Here is a 23,649-nt window from a genome sequence, read left to right on the forward strand (position 1 = left end):
TTTGATCCATGTGGTAGTATGTATCAGCACTTCATTCATTTATATGGCCAAATATTATTCTTTATATGGGTATACTACATTTTGCTTATCCATTTGCCTGCTGATGGACATTTGGACTGTTTTTACCTTTTGGCTATATGAATAATGTTGCTATAAACATTCATATACAAGTTTCTGTATGGATAAATGAGGACTTTAAACGTGATTCTTCTTATTGTAGGGTTGCCAGATTCAGCAACAGAAAATACAGGGTGCCCAGTTAAATCTGAATTTCACATAAGCATGAATTTTTTAAAAGTATAAGTATGTGACAAAGATTGTATGTTAACAAATGGACCCATAGTGTATGATGGCTCAGTGGCTGCTCTGCAATAACCAGGTGTTCAAGTCAGTGGCAGCTCTGCTCTGTGCTTTCATTCAGGGACCTGGGCAGATAAAGGCTGTGCCAGCTTCAACATGTGAATTCCAAGGTTTCCCAGAGTATTGATATCTAGCAGACAGAAAGGGAAAGAGCACAGAAGATCTTGTTCAGAAAGCGTTTTCTGTTTGTTTGTTTTGTTTTGTTTTTTGCTTTGTTTCATTTGGTTTGCTTTGCTCAATTTTCTTTTATAGGCCAGACCTAGAAGTGGTATACAGTGCTTTCAGTCACTTTCCATTGGCTGAAGCTGCCACATGGCCCCACCCAACTGCAAGGGGAGTTGGGAAATATAATCTATCTGGGTATCATGAAGAAGAGAACATGGACTTCGATGGGCCTCCAGCATTCTTTGGTACAATGGGATTATCATATATTATTGCTATTAAAAGAAATTGAATTTTTCAATTCAAAAACAGCCAACAGCTAAGTTGAGGAGGCAGTAAAGCTTGGCAAATGCCTCTGCTTATCTGGTGTTTCTATATCCTCCTTCTACAGAGGCTGTTTCCTGATTTAGATTCCTTTCTCGCCTAGTAGGAGTGGGCAGAACAATAGCCAGCTGGAGCTAGTATCAGGGAGCCCTGGCAGACAGAGAGCCTTCCTCTAACTCTTAAAAGCATCTGAAGATTATATAACTCAATAACAAGTATTTATTGAGTGTCTACCTCAGACCCTGTTCTAAGAGCTGGGGAGATAGACACGAACAAAAATATTCCTTGTCCTCATGAAGCTGATGTTCTGGTGGGGAAGATAAGAGTCAACTGATAAAAGGAGGTTTAAAAAGACAAGAGTAAGGGGATGGAACTGATTGAAGCTGGTGTTATTTGATACGGATGGTAAGGGACAAGTTCTCTGATAGTATTTGAGTAGACCCGCTAGGAATTGAACACATAGTGGCAAATAAGACAGAAGAATTTTCTGATCTTATGGAGTTTTCATTCGTCTGTGAGAAGACAGACAATAACCAGTAAACAAGTTAGTATCATGTATCAATACATGCTATGAAGAGACTAAAACAAGGAGATGTCAAAAAGAGTGATATGCAGGGTAAAGAGGGATTGGTGTACAGGTAATTTAGATTGGATGTCCAAGAAGCCTCATTGAAGAGGTGACTTTGTAGCCAAGAATTTAATGACAGGAAAGTAGTCCTGCCTAGATATGGGGCAGAGCATTCCAGGCAGAGGGAATAGCAAGTACCAGTGCTCTAAAGCGGAGACAAACGTGTATGTTCTAGGAACGCAAATAAGGCCCCAGTGACTGAAGGAGTGTGAGCTAAGGGGAGAATTACAAACGAGAAAGACGGAGAGAAGTAGGGATCATATCATGTAGGGACACGGTAAGGAGTTGACATTTTATTCAACAAGAATAAAGACAAGAGGAAGACACTGGAGAGTTTTAAGTGACAGGCTCTCATTTAAATTTTAGAAAGAAGGAACATTCTGGCTGACATGTGAAGAGTGGATTGCACAGGATTAAGGGTGGGAACAAAAAGTACAGTTCAGAGACTATTGTAGTCAACCAGGTGCGGGATGATGGGACTCAGATGAGTGTAGAAGTAATAGAGATAAATTACATGGGCAGATTTAGGATATGTTTTGGAAGTAGTGCAGATAGGGACTGTATATAGGCTTATCCCCAAGGACAAAGCTGAAGATAACTTCTTGCTTTTTGGCTGGACCAGCTGAGTTGATGGAGATTCCAGTTACAGGGATGAAGAAGAATGAGGAGCAGGGAGGAATTTTGGAGGAAGGAATTATTCTCACACCGCCACACACATACATGTGGTAATGTCTCCAAATTGTGTGACTATATACATGGAAAACAAAAATTTTTGGTTTTTTGTCTAAGTGGGGGTAAGTGTGAATCATGTTTGCTATGGAACGGGAAGTGAGCGTCATTCCCTGCAAATGGGAGATAGCTGAGAAGTTAAAGAAGAACTGGAAGGTAAGGATTCTTTGCCTGTCAGACTTACTTTCCCTAGGGCTCAAAAATCAAGGGTGTATCTTGCTTTCCTTAACTATCTGTGTCCCCTTTTCCCCCCATCTCACATGCCCCAAAACAGTCACTGTTCCTTGGCACTGTGTAAGGTCCTAAATTCTGCTGAAAAACCTCTTTGGGAAAAGAGTACATGAAAAGTAAGAACTTATTGAAATCATCAGTGAGGACGAGAGCAGTGGCAAACCCAGACTAGCTCAGCACTTCCTCATTAGTGGCCCCTGTTGGGGGGATGAGTGAGGTGCTACAGAGCTGTGACAGAGAGCAAAATAAGCACTAGCAGCCCAGCCACATAAGGTCTTGAGGTAGGAGGACTTGGTCCAGCCTGTAGCCTTATGGAAGTTGGCATGACTTTTCCCGTGGAAGGAAAACAAAGTAAATTCTCTCAGCTCCACTTAAGGTCTACAGAATCAAAAACTCTGGGGGTGAAGCCCAGCAATCTGTGTTTTTACAAGTCCTCCAGCTGATTCTGATGCATGTGAAAGTTTGGGAACCCCTGCCCTAGGTCGTAGTGAAGAAGGTAAACAGCAAATTAAAATGGAATTAAAGTACACAAATAAAATATTATGAAATTTCTATCACTCATCAGACAGTGAAGATATTTACACACATAACAAAGACACATTGAAGCTGATTGTCTGGATTATGGTTTTTAACAAGGAATTTAAGTTGTAACAGATTACTCGAGCTTTCTAGGTCTTAAATAAATGTGTATATATATATATATTTGGGGAAAAAATGACTGGCACTTTTAAATTAGAAAAGCTCACTGATTTAGTAATTTTTCTCCTTTAAAGTAAGATTTTACTTATGAGATGCTTAAATGGAAGCAAATGTATTTTTGGTAATGATCTTATTATTTTTCATTTTTCCTAGACTATATTCAGTTAAGGATATAAAATAATATTGAAAACTTTTTCCTAACATGCTTAAGTTTTTTTTAAAATAAAGCAAATATGGCATAGCCACTTGTAAATTAAAAGAATAGCTACCTCTTACATAGAAGAAATAACTCATTCATCAGTAAAAATATTTCTTTCTCTTGGCAAAGGCAACGCTAATTATTTTATTGTGTATTTGTACATCTACCTTCAAAAGTCACCAAATAACAACAGTAGACAGCTATCCAAAGATAACTTCTGAAATGTGGGAAAATGGTGAAGTAGAAAGTAATAGGGGAAAAATAAAATAGCATCAGTGATACTAATAATACAGTGCTAATATAACATTTCTATTAATTGGCAGATGCATTATAAGGGTAGCTTTCTGAATTTAAGAGAACATTAAGAACCAATACATATTAGAGTATTTGTATTCTGCATTTTTACATGCAAGGAGCAGAAAAAATTATAGTTAAACATATAGCCGTATTAAGTATTCATGGTACAAGGGATAAACAGGTAATTAAAATCAAAAGGTAACCCTAGAAACCTGGTTTTTGTCATTAATTTCAGTACCTTTTTCCTCATAACTTTCACTAGAGTTTCTGTTTTGTTCCTTAAAAAGGAAGAAAATTCTGATATGCTACAACATGGATAAACCTTTGGGACTTTATGCTAAGTGAAATGTCAGTCACAAAAATACAAATACTGTATGTGTCTACTTATATGAGGTACCTAGAGTATCAAATTCATAGAGACAGAAACTATAACAGTGGTTGCCAGGGGTTGGGAGTAGGGGAGGAGTGGAGAGTTATTATTTCATGGGTATAAAGTTTCAGTTTTGAAAGATGAAAAGAGTTCCGGAATTTGGTTTCACAACAGTGTGAATGAATGTACCTAATACTAATGAATTGTACACTTAAAAATGGTTTTGAGGGTAAACTTTATGTTATGTATATTTTACCACAATTTTTAAAAAAAAACCTTGAATTCTGTAACATACTTGTTCCCAAGGGTTTTAAAAAAGAAACTGTGGTCCTGTAGTGATGAGCCACCAACTCTAAGTCAAGTAAGAAGGGAAGTGAGAATGTGAGGGGAATGATGAGCAGTAAAAGGGACAAATAGACTTGAGGTCCTGGTGGAACTGAAGTATTGACGGAGTAACCTGGAAAGCATCAGGGGTCATTAGAGACTTGGAAACTTGAAATTTTAATTTGAAAAAGACATAGTCCAGATTATGACCATGGGAGTAGAGAGGAGTGTGCAATTCTTGGAGCTAACAGGTCTATATAACAGAACAGAGAGGCTAGGATTCATGGATACTAAAGTCTCTAAGAACAATGACAGGAGCAGAGTTGGAGACAAAGACCATGGGCTACTTCTCTGTCCCCATCTCCTATTATTCTCCCAATGAGAATGTAGCAATAAGGAGGAAGATGGATACTGACCACCCCAACTAGGACCAATATTATTTTGCAATGGGAGAAAATTCCCAAGAGGGCTACAGGGAAAGAAGTTCTCAGGAGACAACCAGATTTCAGTTAAAATGAAGGTAAAGGCAGCATTTGGAGAAGTATGACACCAAGATAGGTGATTAGAAAAAAAATAAGAGTCCATGGGATGGAGAATCCACCCATTTTATAATGAAAGTCTTAGATGGTAGCACCATATTTAATTAAATCTGTAAATCTTTACAGTATCTACCATATGCAAAAAAGTTTGACAAGATACCTTCTTACCCTTTAGAAGCTCACAATCAAGTTTAAGCAATATCAAATGGAGGTTTCACAAAGCTAAAAAAAAATTAGAATCTTTTGGAAATTCCAGATTCCAGTAACTGTATTTGGTAAATGGTAGGCATTGTGTTGAATGAATGAAATTTGTAATACAAAGATCTTTTAAATTTGAACATGCTTGGTTATTCTGATCCGTAAAATGGGGTTAATAAGTAACCATTTAAATAACTAATTAACTTCCTTCACAGAAATGTTAGGAGAAATGAATAGTATATGTGAAGGGATTTTACAAAATTTAAAGTATTACATAACTGTAAGACATAAATCAAGGTACCAAAATGTGTAAAAAAAAAATCTAACTATTAGAACAATAACAATAATCTCAAAAACAAGCAGAATGTGTCTGCTTAGGTGAAGCAGAGAAAGGAACTGAGGACTCTGGGAACTCCGGTGAAACTGTGCAATCCTGCGAGCTGGGCTACTTTTTCCTTGTTTTCAGAGTTTACACTGTTGCTCTTGGTAGTGGTGGTTGTCATAATGGTCCCTCAGGCATACACTTGAATTGCTACATTGTGCGGCCTCAGTTACTCTGTGGTAGGACATTAGATACCTGAGAGTCTACCCCTGCTCTGTGATCATGATCATTCTTTAATACTGAAGGAAGTAATACACAGAACCCCTGAAAGTATTAGATCCTTAACACAAAACAAAGTGTCTTTCAACATTATTTTAAGTGTGAATGTGTGTTTTTAGAAAGTGTGTGTTGGGGGATGGAGGAGTAGATGATACTCTTGTGGATTTTAGAGTTATAAAGCCAGAAAGAGAAAACCTAGGGAAAGAGTAGCTATACGTAGGTGAGTGTTTAAAAAAATTATAGTGCAAATAGTAATTATTATGAAAGATAACTAGAATTTACCATGTCTATAGTAGGGGTAGAGCTAGGCAGAGAATGTTTTCAGCCAGATAATATCCTGTTTATTACAAAGGAGTCATGAAACAATATGGCAAGTTGAGTGAATTAAGGTTACTTGATCCTGGCTGTAGTATAGAATGGATGTAAGGGACTTTGCATTAGAATCATTTGCAGTCTTTGGTCTTTTCACTTCCTCAGTCTGTGCTCTATGAGGTTGGTGCTAAGGAAGGTAAAAAAAGAAGAAACTCCGGGGGAATTGAGTGAGATATATAGTTTACAAACAGGCCACCCTGGCATGTTTTCCATCTTTGACAGGAAGATAGTGCTTTTGTTTTCCAATATTCTAAGATCTCTAGTACAGTTTATAGTTTTCTATTTTGCTTGGCTGTACATGGGTAGAGATGGGGTCCTCTCCCATATTTACTGTATAGGCCTCATCTATTAATCTCACTGGGGAGGACGCTTATGGGCCTGAGCAGCATCCTTGGTCCCAAGCAGTAAGGAGGTCCTCGAATCCAAAGGGGGCTTTTATATGTTATTGGGCAGGCACTACAAATCATAAGATAACAAGGAAAGCAAGATGACCTGATGAAGCAGATGTCCTTAAATCTCTACCTGCTCAAGGACAAACTGAACTTTATGCCAAGGTCACTTCTATTTCTGCAGATAACAATCCCACTGCTAATTATGGGATGTGGTAGTTATGGGAAAAAAGCTAAATTTGCAGGGGTTTAGAAAATGCTGCAATGTAGAGGGGTTTTAATTTATATAAACATTTTTTCAAAGTTTACTTCTTTAATCTGGATTTAAGATTTATTCATTAATTCAATTAACATTTACTGAGGGTCTGCTATGTGCCAGGCACTGTTCTAGTTATTGGGGTAATAGCAGTGAACAACAGAGACAAAAACCCCTGCTCTCATGGAGTTTATATTCTAGTGGAGGGAGAGCGACAACAAACATAACAAAATATGTTATTTAACATAATGGTAATTCTGAGAGGAAAAATACAGCAAGGAAGGGAGATAGAAGGTGTTATGATAGTGATTTTAGAGTGATTGCAACTTTATAGAATGTCTAGGGAAGAACCCTCCAAAAAAGATGACATTTGAGCGGAGGAGAGGGAAGGGAGCCATGTGGATATCTGGGCTCAAGGATGTTACAGGCAGAAAGAACAGAAAGGTGGGCACGCATCTGGGGTTTCTGAGGAACAGCACAGAGCCCAGTGTGTCTAGAATGGTGTGTGTAAGGGAGGTGATGTCAGAGAAAAAGCAGTGGGGCCAGACCACAGAGTCTGTTAGGCAAGACATCGGTGTGAGATGGTTGCAAGGAAATGACTTAACATTTACAGGATTATGCTGATTGCTGGGTTGAGAATAGACTGAAAATGTTAAATTCTTTGAAGATGTCAGAAGACATCCTGAGGTTAATAAGCATCTGTGACTCTGTAAGCCAGACGGGTCTGTGCCCTTTTTGTCTTAGTATTTAGGACCTCAGACAGGCCATGGTGTATAGAAAGGCTCAGGCCTGATGACATTCTTATCTTCTCACAGTGGAATGAACAAATATTTGTTGAATGAATGAACAAAAAATATTGATTGAGAATGTAAAAAAAGGAACAGAAACAATAGTCAATAATTAGTTGTTTAAGAAAATATGAGCATGCTGAGTAAACACTAGTAATAGTGCCTATAGCTTAATTTTGTATTGGAAAAATATAATGATTTAAAAAAAAATAATAATGATTTAGCAAAATATTTACCTGTGTGGTGACATTTCTTTCTTTTTGCTTTTTATTATGTTTTTCTGCTTCGATAGCTGCAATATACAAACATTTTTATAAAATATGAAAACATTTTCGTTTTAAAATTTCACTACAGTTTCTTGTTAAAAAACTTTTGGGATAACTTAGAATTCTAAAAATAATAATTTAAAATAATACACAGTTTAAAGTTACTAATAGTGTGTTACAAAGTAATTCCTTTACTGATAATTTTTAAAGATGTAACTTGACACCAGACATAATCTAAATACTTTAATCAAGCATCATGAAATTGAGATAACATGAAAGAGTTCTACAAATAATGGAGTTAATTACAACAGTTGAAAGCTTTCTGAGCTAGAATTTAATTAAAAAGTATCTAGGTAAATAAAAGCCATCTATTAATAGAGAATATTAAAACATAGAAGAGAGAATACAGTCTTTTAAATTTTTACAGACTCATCCATATGGCAGAGAGATACTACAAATGAATATAGTTGAATGATATAAATATTTGAGAAATGTAGAGTAGTATAATTATATCAGGCTTTGAAATTTAAGCAAATAATTTTCAAAAGCAATTTTTAATGAATCTTTTTATGAAGAATAGACTATATATACCATATAGAATACATATGTAGTTATTGATATATTTCATTTTTGCACAGTACTTGATATTTATTAACTTACATATTTAGAAAAATAAGAATTTGAAAACCTGATATAAAGGGTTGATAACTCATGACACGTCAACTACTTTATTAGTATTGCTCAGTTTCAATTACTGAAAAATTATTTGATGCACAGCAAAAATGACCCCACATATTTCCTGAAGTAAAAAAATGCATGTATGTGATACATTCACATTTTACAGACTGAAGAACTTGACTCAAGACAAATATAGGGTAGTCAAAATTTTATATTTCCAATAGTCATGAGCTTGTACTTTAAGAGCAGGTTATGAATTTTCTAATGTTACCTCTGACATTTTATTTATTAATTTGATATGTTTTATTCTTTCTCTCACTAATGAACTTTAGCACTTGGCCTCACAATTCTGTTTACTTCATAAGCCAGTCCTTAAAGAAACTGGTCCTAGGTTGTTTGATATTTAGTCTTCTGTCAAATTAGAGAAACAGTTGGCAAATTCTAAATAAAAATCCAATAATTACATGGTGACAAATGCATTAATATAAAGCACATGAAAAATTTAAAGGTTATACATATTTCATACAATTATGTACATTAGGATTGCTCTTTAGCTTCAGGATGTAAAATAAATTTTACCAGAATAAAAATGTTTACTACAAATGAAACTTTCTTTATCCCAAGTTTGCAAAGTGCTCATTTTGGGGCCATGTATACTCATTATCAGAGGCAACATAGCATCATGGCCCACCATGTAGACTTTGAGTCACACAGGACTGTGATCAAGTCCTAATTTTATACCTACTTCATTAATTTATTATGCTAATCAAATGAAATAATCCATGTAACATATTTAGCACAGTACTTAATACATGTTCAGTATGTTTAATAAATGTTAGCTACATATATAATAAAAATAATAATATTATTATTATTGTTATATGAAGCCTACTTCTTTAAAGGACTTAAGATGCCTTCAGGATAATAGTACATGTAAATTTGTATTTTAAAAGGACTATGGTGAATAAAGCATTATTAAAGACTTAATACTCTGTTAGAATTTATTAATGCTTTGCCTATAATATGACTTCTTTCTGAATTAAGGTATTTTCTTCAAAACAAATTACTTAGTCTAATTATATTTGTGTATTGGAAATCAGACAGTGTGACTGATATTACAGTCACAGCAAACGTCTACTAATTTAAAAATTCCATTATCACGACTAGAAAAAGTAAACTAGAAAAAGCAATGTGATTTGGTATATTCCCATTATTATATTCTCCAAAGTACAGAGAATAAAATTAGAGTTAGTATGCACAGAATGTACAGACACAGAATAAGAAGTAGAAAGTGTCATGTGTATTAGAATAAGAGAAGAAAATTATGGATATTAAATGGAATAAATTGTATTATACACTGGACCAGAAAATCAAACTGTCATGAAAATTACAGGGCTAAAAGTAGCTATCAAAGGTAGAATAAATGCAGATAAAAGAATTATTGAAATGGGAGGAGGTGCAATAATCTAACTGAAGGAACAAACTATTTAATAGCTTAAAACATAAAAAGAAGATAAAGGTAGTTGGTCATTATTTACAGCAGAAGTTGCACAATAAAAAAAGCCTCCTTTGAAACTCGTTTTAAAAATGTGTTTCTTTCCTAAATATCAGGCTTCTAGGTTTTCACCTAGAGAAAACAAACTTTTGATTGGCTACTGGGGAAACCATTCTGCTTCAAATAGTACCTTGCACAATGCTTTCTTGTAGGTTTTTATATCAATTGAGAAACACTGGTGATTGTTGGAGACCTGTCCCACTGTTTCATCGCTTCCCTCTATGTGAATATTGATATTGCCACAAATTTCAGCACTCCCTGAGAAAAACACAATCCACTGTGTGCAGGGAGAATATATTAGACCTACTTATGTGTGATTTAAAAAATCTCCTTTATAATTTCTATCTTTGTGGTGTCTTTTATAATATACTAGATCAGTAGTATATCATCCAAATAAATAAATAAATATACATACAACAGAATATACCATCAAAAAGTTTTGATATGGAGTCAGCTTTGGAAGGGGACTAAAGTTTTATTCAGCTCTAGAATTGTAGCTCTAGCTTTAATTAATTAAGTTATTTATTTTAAAAATTTTTATTGGGGTATAGTTGATTTACAATGTTGTATTAGTTTCAGGTGTAGAGCAAAGTGAATCTGTTATACATATACATGTATCCACTCTTTTTTAGATTCTTTTCCCATATAGGCCATTACAGAGTACTGAGTAGAGTTCCCTGTGCTATACAGTAGGTCCTTATTAGTTATCTATTTTACATATAGTAGTGTGTATATGTCAATCCCAATCTCCCAATTTATACTTCCCCACCCTTATCCCCTGGTAACCATAAGTTTACTTTCTACATCTGTAATTTAGCTATAATTTATTATATGCCAGTTGCTTTGCATAATTTAGCTCTGGTCTCCTTAACAACCCAGCACAGAAGCTGGGTTGTTAAGGAGTAAGCACAGAATATTTGTATTTCTATTTTACTCATGAGGAAACTGACATCAAATGAGCATAAGTAACTTGTCCAAGGTCACATGGCAGAGTGGGATTCAAATGCAGGTCTGACTCCAGAGCTACCCCTCTTTCTACTCCACTGTCTCTCCCAACTTTACCAAAGGATTCACAATAGACTGAATGGCAAGCTTCTACAATGACATGCAGTCCATTGTCTTTATAAAAAATTGATTTATGCACAAAATTTTACAGGGTATGTCTATTTGCATAATGTGAAACACACCATTTTATGTACACAAGAGCTTTAATTTATTATCCCTCATTGAGAAAGAAGAATTTTGAAATAGTAAAGAAGAAACTAGCACTACAGCTCATTGCCTCCAAAAGAATTATCCATATGCCTTTTGGGGGCATGGAGTGAACCCCAACAGCTTTATAGAAAAACCACAAAATTTTTAAAAGAGTTGTGTTGAAAAAACATTACTAGCTTAGAGTAAAAGAGATTGAGATAGTTCAAAATAAAAAGAGGCTTCTGGGCCTCTATCTTTCAATGAGTAGGAAGAAGGATGAGAAAGCTTCTCACCTACAAACACAGGTCATTTCTTATGGAGAAGGAAGGACAACCAAGAGGACAGAGCCAGGAGCTGAGAGGTTGTTGCCCAGAACCCAGGAGAACAAAAGATTAGGAATATACTCCAATCAAGCAACACTGTCTACTCCTGGAGTATAGAAACCTGACAACACGCACCTGGCTGGATTTCCAAATTGTCATGGACCAGTGGCTGTTGTACATTTTCCCCTTCCCCTTTTTTGAACATCAGTGTCTATGGTAGTGTGGTTTTTCTATCTCTCCAGTGTACGTTGGGTACCTGAGGTAATGGGAAGGTAACTTGCCTTTTTAGCTCATAGGTGTCTGAATCTAAAAACTGCACCAAGGAGCCTCATTGACATCTTGACCTGATGCAGATTATGAGATCATGGATTTTGAGCCTGATGCTATAATTGGATAAGATTTGGACAATTTTGGAAGGGGGAGAATCACATGAGAGAGATATGAATCATTGAGGTCTAAGGTTAGACTGTTGTAGATTGTCACAACAACAGTCCCCAGTGAATCACTGTTACCCACGTTGATACCCCTTTACAATGTGTCTTTGCCCAATCCTCCCATCAAGAGATGGAGATTATTTTCCCTACTCTTTGAGTGGGTTGTCCTTGTGACTTGCTTTGGCCAAAAGAAATGTGGCAGATGACACTGTTTAACTTCCAAGGGTAGTGCTTTGACCTTTAAGCCTCTTTTACCCTCTTGGAAAAATGCCTTGAGATTATCATGCCAGGAGTAATAGGTCATATGGAGAGAGAGACCCAGCTGTCTCCACTGACCACCAGCTGAGTGAAGCTGCATGAGTGATCCCAGGTGAGACCAGCAGAAAAATCACCTAGTCAACCCGAAAGAGAATTATGACAAATAATAAATCATTGTTTCAAACCTCTAAGTTTGGGATGTTTGTTATGCAGCAATTGATAACTGAGATAAGCCTGTTTCTTCAGCCTACGAGGACTCCTTGGATAGAATTCTCATTTCTCAGAAGCCACATTAGACCAATAAATGATGCCAAAATAAATCGTATATAATATATTCATAGCATTGAGAAAAGGATTAGAAAAAAATAATATCCCCCAATATTGCCTTGATCACAGTTCTTTTCAGATCCACTTTCTCATGAAAGGCTTGATATACATTAACTCCTGGCTTTACCATGAATTCCCCCAATGTTGCTCACCTCCTTTCTTTCCAGGACACAGTTTATCTTCCTTTAAATGAACATTGGGACACCAGTTAATGTGACTGTTCTTTTACTGACTGAAGTTATGAAAAAACACTTCTGTATTTTATGGGGGATCTGCCTGGGGAGTTAAAGCCAAATAAAATCTGATTCTTTGTTCACACAACACTGACAAATGAAACTAAACAGAAGTATTTTATTGATTCTCCTGTCCTAGTTCTCTAAAATGGTGCTTTATCCCTCACTTAGATCTTCACCTGATTCATTTGGTATAAAAATATTAACCATTGGTTCCTTTCCAAACTTTCTTTTAGATTCTGTGTAGTACACTGGTTTCTGTAACTTTACACTATCCTGGATATCGTTCTTCCTTTCAAACCCCTATTCTAGAGTTCCTCTTTGGTTTTATATCCACTAATGACTGTGTATTTCTTAATGCTCAGTCCTCACCTTTTCTCTCTGGCATGATCTAAGAGCTGAGTGGGGTCAGCAAAGACTTTGAAGTGGACAGATGGTGAGTGCAGGCGTTCAGGAGCTAGGAAACAATAAGGTACTGATTCTGGGACAGGCGGCCACTTAAGAAGTAAAACCCTGGGAATCAAACCGTGATGGCTGGAAAGCAGAAAAACACAGGTAACAGGAGAATCCAGGGAAGGAATCCAGGCTGGCAGAGGTGAGACAAGTGATGAGAGACAACCTGGCAACAAGGACAGTTCCAAAACCTAGGACTAAAATCATGGGAGCAGGCCAGGGTGGGAATAGAAGTGTAGATGAGCGAGAAATGAGTAAACAACTCTGGAAATGTAGGAGTTAGAAGAGTGAGGGCTGGTACCTACAAAGGTCCAGAGAAAATTCTGCCAAAGGGATTTTTGTGGGGGTGAGTATTTGGTTCCCTGTGGAAAGCACAGCATAAATCAGACCCTCATCATTTCGTGCCTGCATTCTTATAACAGCTTCCTAATGGATTTAATCATGATTATTCTAATTTTAATCTAACTTACATCTACCCTCAGAATAATTTTCCCCAAGTACTGTTTCCAGCAAGGCATACATCTGCTTAGAAACCCACAAGTCTTATTGTACAAAGACTAACTTCCTATTTCGACTTCCAGTTTCCTCCATAATCAGGTTTAACTTCACATTCAAAACTATTTTTCAAATCCTGTTTGAAACCTCTCTGTTCTATTTTCTTGATCTATTCTTCTGCCAATACTACAATTAATGCAGATTTATAATTGCGTATTTTACAATCTGGTTGGGCAAGAACCTCTCTGTGCAGATACACACGCACACACACAAAACACACCCTCATCGTTCCTCTTTTAAAAACTTATCTTGGGGATTCTAGCATAATTTCTTTTCTAGATAAATTCTAGAATAAGTTTGTCAGATTCATTTAAAAATGTGTTGATCTTTTCACTGGGATTGCATTGGATTTACATGTTAATTTACAAAGACCTGCCATATTTACAATATTGAGATCCATTCAGGTTTATAGCCTTAATTTATTTCAATTTTTCTCTTTAATGGTCTTCAGAAAAATTTCATTTTTATTACTCATGTATGTCTTGTTTCACTTTAATTAAATTGATTCCTACCTATTTTATAATTTCTGTCACTATTGTGAAAGGAATTTTTTTAATGAATTTGTGATCATTATATTTTTTAAAATTAAAATGAACATTTATTTAGAGTAATCATAAGTCTTAAAGATTTCTTTGCTTACCATTGATTTTTGGTGTTCCTCCTGAATTTGTGTTTTATTTTGCTGGAGCATATCTTCAAGTCAATATTTCAGCTAAAAATTTGTGGATGGTAAATTTTCTGAATCTTCTCTTGTCTGTAAATATCTTATTTGGCCATTACACTTGTCTGATAGTTTGTCAGATTATAAAATTCTAGATTCAAAATCATTTTACCTCAATACTAAGAAAATATTTCTCTAGTATCTTTCTGTACCAAATGTTGCTAATGAATTTGAAGTCAACATGGTGCTTTTTTTCCTTATAAATAATGTATTTTTTCTCTTTAGAAGCCTTTAGGATTTTCTGATTAGCCATGAAATATTAAGATTTTGCCATTATTTTCTAGGAGTGGGTCTTTTCTCAGTCTTCTTGCTTGGCACTCAGTGGCACTTAATCTAAAAATCTGAGTCGTTTTTCAGATCTGGGGAATTTTATTTCATTTCTTTATTTCTTTTTCTAAGTGCTTTGATTTTCTCTTTCTGGAAATCCCATTATGTGGATTTGTAACTTTTGGGTGGCTCCTCCAAGGCCTTTAACTTTTATTTTATACCTGTCATCTCTCTGTCCATTTGCAGTGTGATCTAAGAGAATTTCTCAGTTTGATCTTTGAGCCTCCAGGTTGCTCTTCAATTTTGCTATTTACCCTTGAGGCTTTTTTTTTTTAACCATTATTTATCTCATTTCCAAAATAGCTCATCTTTTAGACCTGCTCTTGTTTCAAGGATATAGCAACCTCTCTAAATACATCTTATGACAATCATTTTATGTTTTAGTTTTCAACCATTTGTTCTATTTCCTCAGGTGTTATCAGGGTGTGTGTGTATGTATGTGTGTGTGTGTGTGTGTGTGCGTGTGTGTGTGTAGGCTGATGCTTTTCTCTCGTGGTGTTAGTTTTTCTCAAATGTTTGGTGATTCTTGATTGTATTCATGTTGGACTTGGATTTTCCCTCTTAACCTGTCTGTGAATGCTATAACAATTACCTCAGCTTGCCACTAGTAACGGAGTGTTGTAGGATATGCTATCAGGATGTGACAGGAGCTAGTCTTCTGGAATACAGGCTGCTTGAGTATCACTAGCCACTTGCAGCTGTATCCTACATCTCTGGCCCAAATACCCACCCCAAAATGCCCCTGCTTCATGGTGCTTTGTCTCCTTGTGTGCTTAGTTATTTTTATTATGTACTGAAAACCTGCTCTGAGTGGGTTCTTTGAGACCTACAATGAAGTTGCCTTCCTGTGGGGAGAACATGAGTTTGCTTTTGCCAAGTGCCTAGGGCACTACGGTACAGGACCATCTTAGATCTAGTTCTAGGCTCAGGATACCTGGGATTACCAAGGCTGTAAATCTCTAGGAGGGCTGGCCTCAGACCATAACTTCTCAGAAATGTAATTTATACTTTTCCTTTTCTCCCTGCTCTGCTAAGTGTTAAGCTGTCTGCAGATCCCTGGACTTTGGAAGGGGTGTATTTACTTCTGGTCTGCCCTTATCCTATGAGTATAGCACTTTATGGACTTTGGTTAATGATAAAAAAGTTTCTTATTAGATGCCTCACCTTTAACAGGTCTTGAGGACTACAGTTCCATCCTTCTTGCTTTGCTAGGCCACTAAAACCAAAGCCGAAGTTTATCTTGTTCAGGGCAAAAGCTGTTTTGATATTCAGGTACAGGGCTGGGACCAGGGTAAGGCAAGTCCAGGCCCTGCTCAGGTGCTCTGTGTTTACTTCTTTGCATTCCAGCAATTCCGTAGATTTTTTTGTTGGTAGTCCTTTACTAACTTCTCAACTCTCTGATAAATTTAAGACTTTCGTATATTTTTGTGTCATATGTTTTCAGTGGGAGGGTTGGTCCAAATAACCTAGTCACCTAGCCTTTTGTTACCAGAAATCAAAGTGCTGACTTTTCCTTTGTATCTGGTGGTAGTGCCATGTAGTGATGAGGGGACTAGGGGTCAGCGCTGCTAGGCTGCTCCTAATGTTGTTTTCAACCAACAGCCCTTTCTTTTTGCCCTGGGGCTCCTTCCCTTTTTCCTGAACCCACTTGTACATTTTTTTCTAGCCATATTCTCTTTTGTACATTTTTGGGCAAAAGTTTCTTCTTTCAATCCATTTCTATCTCTTGTCTTTTAGGTATTCCTAATTCTGTTTTCATCAAAGGCACTTGTTTTTCAGAGCTGATGAGTTGGGGTTTTTTTGTTTTTAACTCTTCTATGAGGGAAGCTGCAGGGTGTACATTACAGTACTTTTTCCAATTTGGGAATATTTCTTCAATCCCATGCAACCTTGGCTCCACGTCTGTGGGGCAGGCTTAAAGAAGACTTAAAAGAAACCAGTTTTTCTTGCCTACCATATCTCATTGGCAATAAACTATATAAATAAAATTAGATGGCTACTGTAAAAAAATTGCAGATGGCAGTAAAATTACAAAATCAACAAAAAACTGAGAAAATGCCACTGTTGGAGTTTATATAATCAGCACACTGCCGAAACAACTGGTTGAAAAGTAAATAATGCAAATCAATCACCTAGCTGTTTGTTCTATACAGAAACAAACATATGTATACTACATTTTAAAATATTTGGAAGATTGATTGCATTTTTATTTTTCATCTGGCTGTTTGGTAGTATGTAGAAATAGCCTGAGGCAAGTAAATATGATAATAAGGCAAATACTCTCAGAAGTCTACTTTGAAGAATACAGACTTAGCATAACAAACAGGTGATAGGGAGTAAAAAACAAAAAACAAAGCTTGGTTCCTATTAGAGGATTCAGGTTTTACTAAACTCTATATTTCAGAGTTTTGAAAATGTGTAAATTTAGAATAATAAAAATACTTACATGACTTACTCCACAGGTTTTGGGAATGTATTTTACAAATTTCAAAGTATTACACAGATGTTAGTTATTCTATTTTACAAGTGCTAACTGAGCATCTATTATATGCCAAGTTCTGCAATGTGCTATAGGAAATACTAAAGGTAAGTAAAACACAATCTCTGCATTCAGGTAGTTGATAATATAGTGAGAAGGGTTAAAAACTAACTCAGTTGTGAAACTGTGATGCATAAGAAAGTAAAGGCACAATGTGCTATGAGGAAGGGCTTGGGAAAGCTTTTTTTGAAGGAGTAGAACTTGAAATGGACTTTAAAAGATTAGTAGGATGTTATGCTGTGGATCTATGGTGGTGATGGGGAAGAAGAGTCTGTAGAACAGACTGAGAAAGATGTGGAAGTGAGAGAGTTAGGTATACTGAGTAGCTCATAGTTTGAATCGGTTGAAATAAAGGAAGTTCAGATCTAACTGCATAGGATTCTGACTGCTGGACAAGATGTTGGAACTTTATTCTGTATAAAGTAGGTGCTTGAAACAGGGAAAATCATGATCAAATCTGGGGTTTAGGAATATTATTTCCCGCAGTACTGTATTGTGAATAAGAGAGGGGAAAGTTAGAAGTGCAGTAATATAAATAAAAAATACAAAAATAAGACTATGGGGCTTCCCTGGTGGCGCAGTGGTTGAGAGTCCGCCTGCCGATGCAGGGGACACGGGTTTGTGCTCCGGTCCGGGAAGATCCCACATGCCGCGACATGCCGCGGAGCGGCTGGGCCCGTGAGCCATGGCCGCTGAGCCTGCGCGTCCGGAGCCTGTGCTCCGCAACGGGAGAGGCCACAACAGTGAGAGGCCCGCGTACCGAAAAAAAAAAAAAAAAGACTATAAATTGAGATGGTGAAAATGTATAGATGGGAGAAGCACTGTGGAACTGACAGGATTTGGTGAAGGAATAAAGGAATGAATAATCGTAAAGGATTAGGAGATTTTGGCTCCAGAACTGGCCTTGCAAAATAACCCTTGGGAATTAATTTCACCACTCTGGGCGCCACTCCTATCATCTGTAAAAACATTGAATTAGATGATAATTAGTGCATCATTAACTGTATGATCATATAATTTGCAGGTTTTACACTTGAGAACCAAGGAAGCTGGGAGGGATGTTGATGTCATTAAGAAGAGAAGAAACATAGGAGAGGAACTTTTTTTTTTTTTTGGCTGCGCTCTGAGGCGTGCAGGATCTTAGTTCCCCGACTAGGGATCGAACCTGTGCCCCCTGCAGTGGAAGTCCAAAGTCTTAACCACTGGACCACCAGGGAAGTCCGAGAGGAACTAACTCTGAGAAGAAATGTTGAATTTAAGATGTTCGCAGACCATACATTGTTCATGACCATCATGCAGCTGATACGTAGGCCTGGAGATTCAGAGGAAGGCCTAGGGTGTAAATACACAGGTAAATGAAGCTGTGGGGCTTGGGAGAGAGCACCAGAAGCATAGAATATGAAGAGCAAGAGAGCTAAGCACTGAACTTTGGGCATAGCATTTAAAGGGAGGGTTGAGGAAAACAAGCCAGTGAAAGAGCCTAAGAAGATTCTACAGAGGTAGAGGGGAAAGAATATAGTGTCAAATGCTGCTGAGAGGTTAAGTAGTAAGAACAGTAGGAGCCACTGGATTGGTAATCATTGGCTATTGGTGTTCTTTGAGAAAGCAGTCTCAATAGATGGGGAGTAGATCTTAGAATCAGTTAGGAGCAAGTAGAGGGCTATTACTGGCAGAGAGAATTCTTGGAGTAGTTATGTGATAAGAGAGACATGAGAGTCTTTGCATGGAGAAAACGGAGTAGAAGTGGATTATGAGTCTCTGCATGGAGAAAATGGAGTAGAATTGGGAAGAGTGCTTTCTGGTATGACAAAAGGACATGGCAGAAGAGGTTAGTTCCTCAAATCTAACTGAGCAACCAGAAGTAAAGCTGATGCAAGGGCATTCATGGGCTCAGCAGGGGCATCTATTCTCCCAGAGATCTCCAGGTTGAGGGCTGCCCTCTCCCCACTGAGTGCTGTCCTACTGGATGGTTCCAAAGAGTAACAGTAATTGGTTAATATAGAAACCTTTCAGGTGACTCTAGGATATGAATACAAGGAAAAGCTTTACATATTCCGGGACAATTCACAAAGGAGAAATGAGCTTCCTTACTGATCCCTAAACATAACACAGAAATCAAACTTCTCTCTAGTAGTCAATGGTCCCACCATGACACACCTGCTCCCTCCTGCTTCTCTGCAAGGAAAGATGCTCCAGATACTGACAATTTATTCTTTCCCTGTTTAGAGGCATAATATAAAGAACTGAGGGACTTCCCTGGTGGTGCAGTGGTTAAGAATCTGCCTGCCAATGCAGGGCACATGGGTTTGATCCCTGGTCCGGGAAGATCCCACATGCTGCGGAGCAACAAAGCCCGTGCACCACAACTATTGAGCCTATGCTGTAGAGCCCGTGTGCCACAACTACTGAAGCCTGCGCGGTTAGAGCCCGTGTTCCGCAACAAGAGAAGCCACCGCAATGAGAAGCCCGCGCACCGCAAAGAAGAGTAGCCCCTGCTTGCTGCAACTAGAGAGAGCCCCCACGCAACAACGAAGACCCAATGCAGCCAAAAAATAAATAAATAAAATTAACTGAAAAAGAAAGAACTACTCTATTAAAAAACAAACAAAACTGAAAGGAAGCAAAGGTAATTTAAAATTCTTGGATTTCAAAAGTTATTCAAAATAGAACTGGTAATGGAAGTACATTTCTGAAGCAGTAAGACATTGCCTGCTTGTACTGCTTAGGCCCAGAATCAACTGCAACATGTCTAGGACTTGGCCTTTATGTGGTTTCTCTCTGGACCCTCCAGGAATATAGATGTGATTGCTAGGCAATTGTTTTCTGACCACCGATTGGTGTGAGATCGATGAGCTACTTGCCTTTTTCAACTGAGGAAGAGGGTTGCTGGGTGGGTGACTATCAGGGGACAGAGTTGTTATGAACTTTCTATTTTAGCTTGTATTTGAATTTTACTTTATTTTTTTCTAATTGCAGAATTTGTATGACAGTGAGAAATTACTCCTGAAAAGAGAGACAGGATAGAGAAACCTTGAATCCTGGAGAATCTAGAGCTGGAACTTCTGGCAATGTCTTTTTTCTGCCTCAGTTATATACCTTATACTACCTTAAATCAGCATCTGGATGGATACAGAAAAAACACACTATTAGTTTTATTTCCATTTTATAAGCTACACTTTGGGATAGATTGCTCATTTTTTCCATAAGCATCAACTACTTTTTTCCTGAGGATTTACTAGAAGGGAAAAATGTTGGTAACTATTTTAGAACTTTCCTGAGGTGAATGCAGAGTCAGGGAAAATCACATAGTTATGGCATCATCCCTCTTTCAATATTTTTACAGAGGTGAAATCAAAGTATATTGAGCATCAAGCAAAAAATGCATAAAAAGGCAACATGCAGGCTTGCAAGGTACATGTGAGTGAAAAAGGACAGACCTGTTTTGCCTTGAGAAGTAGGGGTAGAGAGGTAGGAAGAGAAAAAATAGAGTGGGGTTAAGGGCTGATTTTATGTATGAACCTTAGGTGTGTTAGCACTAGCTTGTAAAGCAAATGTCTTCTCCCCCATTAACTACTTCCTTGGGTCTCTGTACACCTGCAATCAGTAAATGATCTGTTGAAAACGCATCTGACCCTGGCACCGTGTCATAATCCAGGAGGAGCTCTGTACTCATCATTACTGTCTCTACTTTCTCTCCTCCTGTTCACTCCCACCAACTGAAATCAAATTTTGTCCCTGCTTCTCTAATAAAACTGTCTTGGCAATGTGGATTCTCCAGCTATTAAATCCAATGGTCACTTGTTGGCTCTTACCTCTTTTCCCTACTATCTCCGGCATTTGGCACTATTGGCTGTTCCCATCTTCATGGCACGCTCTCACTCTGGACTCTTATGACACTATTCTCTTTAGTCTTGTTTTCCATCTACTCCTCAGTCCCCACCACTGCTATCGCTATAGTTTAAGTCCTCATAGTTCCTTGTTTGGGCCATTCAATAGTCTGCTACTGTTTACATTGTCACTAGAGTTGTACAGCTAGAATCCAACCACCTCTCAACTGCCAAAGTCATTTTTAAAAAGCATAAGTCTATTCATGTTCTTCAATGAGTAAACCCTTAAATGACTCCCCATTGCTCACAGGATCAAGCCCAAACTTCAAAGCCTATCACACGGTCTTTGCCTACCTCTCCCCCCATCAATTGCTGTGTTCCATCTTATATCCCAAACCATAGCAAACTGACATACTTATTTATAGACCATGCTCTTTTATTCCTCTGTGTCTTTGTTCCCTTTACCTGGTCTGAAATGTTCTCGTTCTCTTTTGCCTGCTTAGTGAACACTCACTAATCTTTCAAGATTCAGTTTATGTCCTTTCCTTTATGAAGCCCTCTGACTGCTCTGCACACTGGTAGAATTGGCCTCCCCGATTTGTGCCCTACAGTATCTTATAAATGCCTCTATTTTAATACCTACAACACTTTACAATGTATTCCCTGTTTACTTGTTTTTTTGTTCTAGACTCTAAGCTACTCAAGGACAAGGACTGTGTCTTAGATATTCTTCCCATACTCCTGGCACGTAACTTTTATTAAATATTTTTTTTCTCCCTATAAGTCAAAGGCTTTTAGGATATTCAGAGATTTGTGCAACCATCACCTTAATTTTAGAACGTTTTCATTACCCCAAAAGTAATCTCTCAGCCATAATCTCCTCAAATCCCCTACACCTCCCAGCTCTAGGTAACTAGCAAACTACTTTCTGTCTCTGTGGACTTGCCTATTCTGGACATTTCATCTGTATGAAATCACACAATATGTGGCCTTTTATGTCTAGTTGCTTTTGCTTAGCATAATATTTTCAGTGATCATCCATATTGTACCTCATTTATTTTTTTGCTGAATAATATTCCATTGCATGGATATAACAAAGTATATTTATTATTCATCAGCTGGTGAACATTAGTTTTTTTCCCACTTTTTGGCTACTATGAATAATGCTGCCATTTGTGTACAAGTTTTTGCATGGGAATGTTTTCAGTTCCCTTGGATACATACCTAGGGTGTAATTTCTGGATCATATGGTAATTCTATGTTTAATCTTTTGAGGAACTTCAAGGCTGCTTTCCAAAGCATTGTACCATTTAAAAAATTGAGGTGAAGTTCATAATATATAAGTAACCATTTAAAAATGTACAATTAAGTGACTGTTAGTGCATTCACAACCACCATCTCTTTTTAGTTTCAGAATTTTTTTTGGGTCTTCCTTGGTGATGCAGTGGTTAAGAATCCACCTGCCAATGCAGGGGAACATGAGTTGGATCCCTGGTCCGGGAAGATCCCACATGCCGTGGAGCAACTACTGCAAGCCACAACTACTGAGCCCAAGCACCACAACTACTGAAGCCCATGTGAACCTAGAACCCATGCTCTGCAACAAGAGAAGCCATAGCAATGAGAAGCCCGTGCACGGCAACGAAGAGTAGCCTTCGCTCACCACAACTAGAGAAAGCCCACACGCAGCAATGAAGACCCAACGCAGCCAAAAAAATAAATAAAAAACAAACAAAAAAACCCTTTTTCTTTAACCCAGAAACTCACTCTATATTCATTAAATAACTCCCCATTATCTCTTCCCCCATCCACTGGCAACCACTAATCTGTTTTCTGTCTCTATGGATTTGCCTATTCTGGATATTTCACATATATTTCATATAATAAAAATCATATAATATGTGGCCTTTTGTATCTGGCTTCTTTCACATATCATAACGTTTTTGAGGTTTATCCAACTTGTAGTATGTTCCAGTACTTCATTCCTTTTCATGGTTGAATTCCATAGTATGTATACACCACAACTTGTTTATCGACTCATCCATTATTTAGGTTGTTTCCACCTTTTAAATATAATAAATAATGTTTTTATAAACATTTGTATACAAATTTTCAGTGTGGACATATGCTTTCATTTCTCTTGGGTGTGTTCCTAGTAGTGGAATTGATGGGTCATATGGTAATTCTAAATTTAACTTTTTGAGGAACTGCCAAACTGTTTTCCACAGTGGCAGTACCATTTTATATTCCTACTAGCAATGTGTGAACGTTCTTATTTCTCTGCATCATTGTCAAATCTTGTTATTTTCCTTTTTTGTTTTTTATTATAGGCATCCTAATAGATATGATGTAATATATCATTGTGGTTTTGATTTGCATTTTCTTAATGACCAATGATGTTGAATGTGTTTTCATGCATTTGATGGCCATTTGTATAGCTTCTATGGAAGAGCATCTATGCAATTCCTTTGCCCATTTAAAAATTGGGTTTTT

General features: G+C 37.3%; 1 protein-coding gene across 2 annotated transcripts in view; it reads right to left on the reverse strand.

The window, feature by feature from the left end:
• SEL1L2 (SEL1L2 adaptor subunit of ERAD E3 ligase) overlaps nucleotides 1–23,649 on the reverse strand; it is a 116,427-nt gene that overhangs the window by 90,539 nt on the left and 2,239 nt on the right. For both annotated transcript variants that reach the window (XM_029219290.1, XM_029219289.1), the window contains exon 2: nucleotides 7,703–7,758. In XM_029219290.1, the coding sequence (XP_029075123.1) occupies nucleotides 7,703–7,758 (56 nt within the window). The remainder of the gene's footprint in view (nucleotides 1–7,702; nucleotides 7,759–23,649) is intronic.

The sequence above is a fragment of the Monodon monoceros genome, unplaced genomic scaffold, assembly GCF_005190385.1.
Source record: "Monodon monoceros isolate NGI ecotype Baffin Bay Population unplaced genomic scaffold, NGI_Narwhal_1 Super_Scaffold_13, whole genome shotgun sequence".
Taxonomy (NCBI): domain Eukaryota; kingdom Metazoa; phylum Chordata; class Mammalia; order Artiodactyla; family Monodontidae; genus Monodon; species Monodon monoceros.